The following is a 7,433-nucleotide window of genomic DNA, read 5'->3' as shown; positions in this document are numbered from 1 at the left end:
GCTTTGAGGGACCAGATCTAATTTGTTTCACCTTCTTGCAGGTGACAGATGAAGCTTTGCTGAGAGAAACAAGATGTTCAGCTCAGAGATGAAGATGATGATGATGATGATGAAGATGGTGGTGATGATGAAGGAGAGGAAGGCTCTGCACAGCTCCCGGCCTCAGTAGAGGCGTCTTCGCTCCAACCTGTTCCTCTTCACCTTCACGCCGCTTCCTCTCCTTGTCCTCCACCCACCAGGAAGGATGACTGTGGTGTCCACAGAGAACATGGATGAGACCTCCACCTTGCCGGGACACCCGCAGGACCCCTACCCGCCCGACGACGATCACGATGACCACGACTGCTGCGAGCGGGTGGTCATCAACATTTCGGGGCTGCGCTTTGAGACCCAGCTAAAGACTCTCGCCCAGTTCCCCGAAACTCTACTCGGGAACCCCAAGAAGAGGATGCGCTACTTTGACCCCTTACGAAACGAGTATTTCTTTGACCGGAATCGCCCGAGTTTCGATGCCATCTTGTATTATTACCAGTCAGGAGGAAGGCTAAGAAGACCGGTCAACGTGCCCCTGGATATGTTCTCAGAGGAGATAAAGTTTTACGAACTTGGCGTGGAGGCTATGGAGAAGTTTCGAGAGGACGAGGGATTTATCAGGGAAGAGGAGCGGCCCCTGCCAGAGAAGGAGTTCCAGCGGCAGATCTGGCTCCTCTTTGAACACCCGGAGAGCTCGGGCCCCGCCCGGGGGATCGCCATCGTCTCAGTGATGGTTATTCTTATTTCAATAGTCATATTTTGTTTGGAGACGTTACCAGAGCTGAAGGAGGATCCCAATCAGCGGATGCAGATAGTGGGAAACGTCACCGTGTATTACAAACCAAACTTCCTCACAGACCCTTTCTTTGTGGTGGAGACGCTCTGCATCATCTGGTTTTCTTTTGAGTTGATAGTCCGGTTTTTCGCTTGTCCCAGCAAGGCGGCTTTCTTTAAAAACATGATGAACTCTATTGATATTGTGGCTATAATCCCGTACTTCATCACACTTGGAACAGAGCTGGCCGACGACCAAGACAACAAGGAGGGGAAGGGAGGAGGGGAACAGGCCACGTCTCTGGCTATTCTCAGGGTAATCCGCCTGGTGAGGGTGTTCAGGATCTTTAAACTGTCCCGACATTCAAAGGGGCTCCAGATTTTGGGGCAAACTCTAAAGGCGAGCATGCGGGAGCTGGGCTTGCTAATTTTCTTCCTCTTCATCGGCGTGATTTTGTTCTCCAGTGCTGTCTACTTCGCTGAGGCCGAGGAGAAGGAGTCGTTCTTCACCAGTATCCCAGATGCTTTCTGGTGGGCCGTGGTGTCGATGACGACCGTCGGCTATGGAGACATGTATCCCGTGACCATCGGAGGGAAGATCGTGGGCTCGCTGTGCGCCATCGCCGGAGTGTTAACCATCGCACTCCCGGTGCCCGTCATCGTGTCCAATTTCAACTACTTCTACCACCGGGAGACGGAGGGCGAGGAGCAGGCTCAGCTCCTCAACGTCAGCAACCAGAACTTGGCGTCGGACACCAACTCGAGCCGCCGCAGCTCCTCGGTGATGAGCAAGTCGGAGTACATGGAGATAGACGAGGACATGAACAACAGCATCGATAACTTTAGGGAAGCAAACCTTAGGACTGCCAACTGCACGGCTCCCAGCCACAACTGTGTGAACAAGGGGAAGCTGCTCACCGACGTGTGAGGCGGCGTCCAACGCACCAGTGTACATATTGTAGAAATATCTGGATGCTTTATTTCCATTGGTGCATTTTATTCTTCTTTTGCATTGATTCATTCAAACATGTATGAAGATTTTAAGGCACTCATGGTAAACTTGTAAAAAGGTAGAGGCTCAGTTATTTCATGAAAACACAGTGACAGGGTCGTCTGGCAATAGTTCAAAGATCAGCAGGTGTCAGGGAATATTTTTGATAAATTACTTACTAATTACTTAGTTCATTCCCACAAATCGAAGGGGAACTCCACCAATTTTTTACATAAAGGTTATATCTTAGAATGAGATAATAACCTGAGTGATCTCATAGTGATGTCATTGTCTGGTTTTGGCATGGGGATTACTTTTTCTTTTTCTTTTTACAGAAAAGCATGCGTTACAAACTGGAGGTGTCGAATTTTGAAAGATGTGCGTGATTACGAGGCATGGAGAGTCTGTTAAAAGACTTTTACATGAGCTGGCGCTTTGATTTTGACCAGTCCAAATTTACTGGCTTATACCAGGCAGGATAAAAGTCTAACGGAAGATATTATGGTAGTTATTGTCAGGTTGCACCATGGGAAATGGAGGAGCCAGTTGTTTTTGAAGTTTTCCCAAAACTACAGACAAAAGTCAAGATATTTTTTACTGTTCTTTTTTTAATGCAGTGCAATAATAAATTGATGGAGTGCCCCTTTGACAGCGTTACCATCTTCACTTTTGACTGAGATTCATAGGTATACTTCAGGCTGTTAAAACACAACTTTGTGTTATCTCTGATGTCTCTTAAGTGTAATTTGTAGATTTACATCTGGTTTTAGATAAATTTAGATAATCCAATGTGTAAAAAAAAATCTTATTCTGGAGGATGACTATACAGGTGGATGCACAAGAGACAAAGAAGGGAGCAAATGAATCATAAGAACAAGATTTAGTCCATTTGAGGAAATGAATTTCCCTCAAGGCAAGTTTAGTTGTGTAACACCTTTCGACAATAAGTGGAAGTGTTGTACACAAGACATGACAAACAGGATTAATAAAGAATTAAAAAAAAACTGATTAACAAGAGAATAGAAAACAGTACGGCGCAAAATATGAATAGTCTCATTTTTATTTAATAAAAGGCAGAAAAGCCAAAAGCAAAGTTTGAGAGTAGAATATAGAAAATTAAAAAACATTAGTATATTGAAAGTGTGAGGGAATAATCAGCAATTTGAGGGCACAAATTGCTAATTTAATACAATAATTTATTTTAAAAAACTCTCCCGGACACCTACCAGGCTTTGTGCAATAGACTCATCTTTCAGGATAACTGACTCAACTGAGATTTGAAGAACACGTCAGTGGACGACTTGAGGGAAGAAACACATTTTGAGTGGATTACAGTTTGGGGCGTGTTTTCTACGGCACATCCAGGCACATTTAGGATAACTCAACATTAGATGTTGATCGACGTTATTCCAGGCACCTTATCAGAAACAAACAAGACTTGTGCCGAGCCTCGAGGAGGATTATCTACACTGCTGCTGCTACAGGTCGGCTGGAGGTTCCCTGTACGATGCCATGCAACACTCCTTTATATAAAAGCATGTGGAGACTCTCTTCTCTCTTTTATTGGCATGCACAAGACGTTACCTCATTTTTTTTTTTTTTACGTCTTCTCTTCTTTGACGTTCATCTCCTCTTCCTGGAATCGCAGTTTTTTCTCATTTGTTTTCACCAAAAGTGCACTGGCTTATTTATTTATTGTTTAAGTTACTTTAAAACATTTAAGTGTTGAATGTTAAAGCATTAAGGGAACAGGAACACTTCTTTTTCGAAGATCATGGCATGTCAAAATACTAAAGCATTATGGCCTAATTAGCTATGCTATAGCTATGTATACTCAATGCATGACTACAGTATTAAATTGCTTGCAGTTGTGGAGGGACCTCGGGAGCTGGGGGATGATGATGGTTCTCCTCATTATTGTCAAGCTAACGACAGGATACGGTGCATGACGAAGCTAACTGCCGGAGGGGACAAATCTGCTGGAAAAAAAAAAAAAACACAGGAAAAATATCAGAAGAAGAGAAATATCCGACATTCTCTTGAAAAAATGACATTTCAGAAATTACATCCTCCCTTTTCATTTATTTAAAGCTTTGATCTCGGATGATGGAGTGCATGGGATCATTTTATGTGATTTGTGACCCCATTTTTTTCTTCTTGCATTTGAATTTTAAACAGTTTCAAGAAGGGAAAGCAGTAATATTTAACAAATTTCATAGATATATCTAAAATTAGTTTCTAGTGCCTTGAACCCCGTCTCATTATAGAATTGACTGAAGTGCCTCCCGTTACAATAGACAGCAAAGAGCTTACTACGTGCAGCTTAACTTCTCCTGCTACACTACTCCCTGCACATCTGGAAAAGAAAAGGTGTTATAGACGAAGTTTTGATAACAATCTGAATATATTCCTGAGTTTTGGGCCTACTTAAACTCACATTTGTCCTGGTCGATGACACATGGCTGCAGTGCGCAGTTAAAATATGGTCTCTGGTCTTTTCTGTGATACATCTGCAGGTACTTGAGTTTGACATCCATGAAGGGATTCCTGAATTTTTTAATTTGGTTATTATTATTCTCAAAATAGTGGCTGCTCTGACTGTCATTCTGCAGAAGGATCTACCTATGGGGCAACTTAAAAAGAATCCAAGCTAGCTGTCTGGTTAGCTAATAAGCACACTACCTGTTCTAACGCTTGTCTCTAAGTAAGTACACATAAATTAGCCTCTTGTATTAGCTGTTGCTACATGGGGATCTACTGATGTCGGCTAACAAAGCAAGCTGTGACTGCATATTCATCTACAGTTATTCCATATCATTTTAAATATAGCATTATCTAACATCTAACTAATTAATTTGACTTAGCTCCTTGTCTGTGTTGGATAAGCTAATTAGCAACAGTAGCTAATCCAGGCGGGCTAATTCTGATGTTTACTTTCGTTCAGACTTGGAGACAAGCAATGTGACATGATCAGAAACCTCCAGCAGGCATGCGTTGCTGGCTCTGATAGCCTGTACTTTGTTTTGCCGAAGTTGTTTTTCCTAAATTCTCTACTACAGAGGCATAAGTCAGCATGATTAATAAGTCAGAGTGTCCACAATTATGAGAAAAATATCAGAATTTCCCTTTTAAAAGCAAATCAGATAGGTAGAAGACATAGCTATAGTACAGTGTCTGGTCATAGGTCTCATTAGGGCATATCACAAAGCTCATTATTTTCAATTTCATGCTAAAATACAGATCAGACAGGGCCGTAACCTCATTAAAAATATAAAGAGCACTGCCTAGACCTGCTCTATATGAACAGTGCTATGAGATAACTTCTTTTATGGATACATAAATAAATAAGATTGAATTATATTTTAATTGAAAGTCCTACTTGTGTTTTAAAGAAGTGTTTTTCATTTTACCACTTCTATCATTTCCAGTCTAAAAAGGTCACAGAAGGTCTTGTTTAGAACGGATTGTCAGCAAGTCCCATGTTCAAATCCAAGCCAACAGCACGTCAGTTCGTCTCGCAATACTTTCTGACTTCCTGTCTGAGACTCTCGGCTCTGAACCCATTGGTTCCTACTGAAGATGTAAATCTCTGAAAACATCTCACAAATTTATAGTTTCATTTCTCAGCTGCTCACTGTTGTTTCTATCAAACAAATATGAAGGAACATGTCGTGTTTTAATAGTTTCCAGACAACAATGGAGCTCTATGGCTCAGAGGAAGAAGAGATATCAGGCTGAAAGACACTCAGGATGTGTTAGTAGATTTATTGTAGAGTCACATGGGACTTAATGACAATTAGATAATATTAGAATATCACCAGACTTATAATTAAATGTAACTTTTACAAAATTCACAGTGACACGTTGCAAAACCCTCAGTGTCTTCAGTGGTAGCTACGGCCCTGACTGCATCACAGAACATTTCAGAAGGACTCTGCAGCACAATCAGCAGCTCTTGTGATTTTTCTCGTTGTCACTTTTTTATAATAAACTGCCACCATCAGAGGAGCCTGTTTAAACTCAGCGTCATCTGGCTGCCCAAAACACTGCCGCTCTTATTCCTGGGACCAGAAAATGCTGCTTTTAAAAGAAATCTGGACAAAGTCTGTTTTTGAAAATCTGGAAACATTGAAAATAATGAGCTTTACATCTTCCTGCCATGTTTTTGAACCATCCAACCTGCTGTAACTTCATCAGGCTGCCTGTCGACAACAGTATTGCAATGTTTTATATGCTTGATTAAGGCTTATACTGTCCAACATGTCCTCAGTGTTTGGACAATTGGTTGAGGCTGAAGAAATTACGGGGGTAATAATAGTTTTGTGTTCCTGGGAGAGCTCTGTTGCCTGGATGTTGCTGTGCAGAGATAATGATGAATCTGACCACAGTGGAAGCGGTCAGTGTTTCCTCTGCAGAGCAGCAACTCAGCATTCATCTGAACATTACAATAGGCATTAGTCACTCTGCATGCCAGCACAGTGGCATTGCTGCTGGGTTGTTTTGAGGAGGGAGCACATGGCTGTGTGAGGGGAAAAACACTGTGGTGTTCTCAGAAGGACAACATGAGGACGGATTTATGAATCTGGATGATATTAAAAGCATTCGCACGTTGACCCGGACAAAATATGCACTAAGCAAAATTTTATTTTCTCTAATTTCACTCTGCAATATGATCTCAAAATCCTGGTTTTCTACAGTCTAAGCAACAGCTGTAAGTAACGAGCTGTTACTCAAAGTGTTAATCCTTAATGACACATGTCATTTATGTCGTGTCCTTGACGACTGTCAGCTGTGAGGAGACACTGGGAAGTTTGTTGAAGAGTAAAAACAGTTAAGGAGGGGGATCTTTAAAATCCAGCAGATTATATTAAAAGACAATAAACCATATCGATATAGATGATACTAGAACTGATACTCGAGTTTCAGCACAGACAAAAGCTAAAGATTAAAAGCTTTATTGTCACAGAGGACATGACACTAACAGGTCATTTGTCCACTTCGTGATTGACCAGAGAAACGCCTGTACAGGTTGAATCATGCAGCAGCTTGTTACGACCCACGTTTAGGTGTTTTATTAGACTGTGACTTCTAGTGGTAAAGAAAAGGAGGGGGTGGATAGATGAGTCAAGTAAACTGAGGAGACTGAGGTTTGAATCCTGTGTGACAGAAAGTCAAAAGGTGATATGTTATAAGTTACGTCACGTTTTTTAGATGACTTCTGTCACGTGACTTGTGTAACGTCGCTGGACTGGTACTTACCAATGCTCTTACATGTTGTTCTGGAAATAGGTCATATATGTTGTTTTAAGACAAAAACTTGAACTTACTGCAAACTGCCTCACCACAAGTGTCGACAGGAATAATTAAGATTAACACTTTAAAACTGTCCAACGAAGGTTAAAATCAAGGGCAACTGGACTTGGTTGAAGATACTGGGTACCAAAGGACTTCTTCAGTTCTGACTGACTGGCAGGGAAACTCAGCTCAACTAAATAGCTGAGTTTCCCTGCCAGTCAGTCAGAACTGAAGAAGTCCTTTGGATGAGGGACGAAACGTCTTCCAGTATCTTCAACCAAGTCCAGTTGCCCTTGATTTTAACCTTCGTTGGATAACTATGACCTGGATGACTGAGAAT

At 41.8% G+C, this 7,433-nt stretch overlaps 1 protein-coding gene across 1 annotated transcript; it reads left to right on the top strand.

Annotated features, from left to right (window-relative positions):
- The first annotated feature begins 210 nt into the window (after window positions 1-210).
- Window positions 211-1,735, top strand: kcna1b (potassium voltage-gated channel, shaker-related subfamily, member 1b). Its single transcript, XM_046040196.1, has one exon. The coding sequence runs from the start codon at window positions 245-247 to the stop codon at window positions 1,733-1,735; it is 1,491 nt and encodes a 496-aa protein (XP_045896152.1). The 5' UTR covers window positions 211-244.
- Window positions 1,736-7,433: the final 5,698 nt, after the last annotated feature.

The sequence above is a fragment of the Micropterus dolomieu genome, linkage group LG23 (assembly GCF_021292245.1).
Source record: "Micropterus dolomieu isolate WLL.071019.BEF.003 ecotype Adirondacks linkage group LG23, ASM2129224v1, whole genome shotgun sequence".
Classification (NCBI taxonomy): Eukaryota; Metazoa; Chordata; class Actinopteri; order Centrarchiformes; family Centrarchidae; genus Micropterus; species Micropterus dolomieu.
This window is presented reverse-complemented; position numbering and strand designations above follow the sequence as displayed.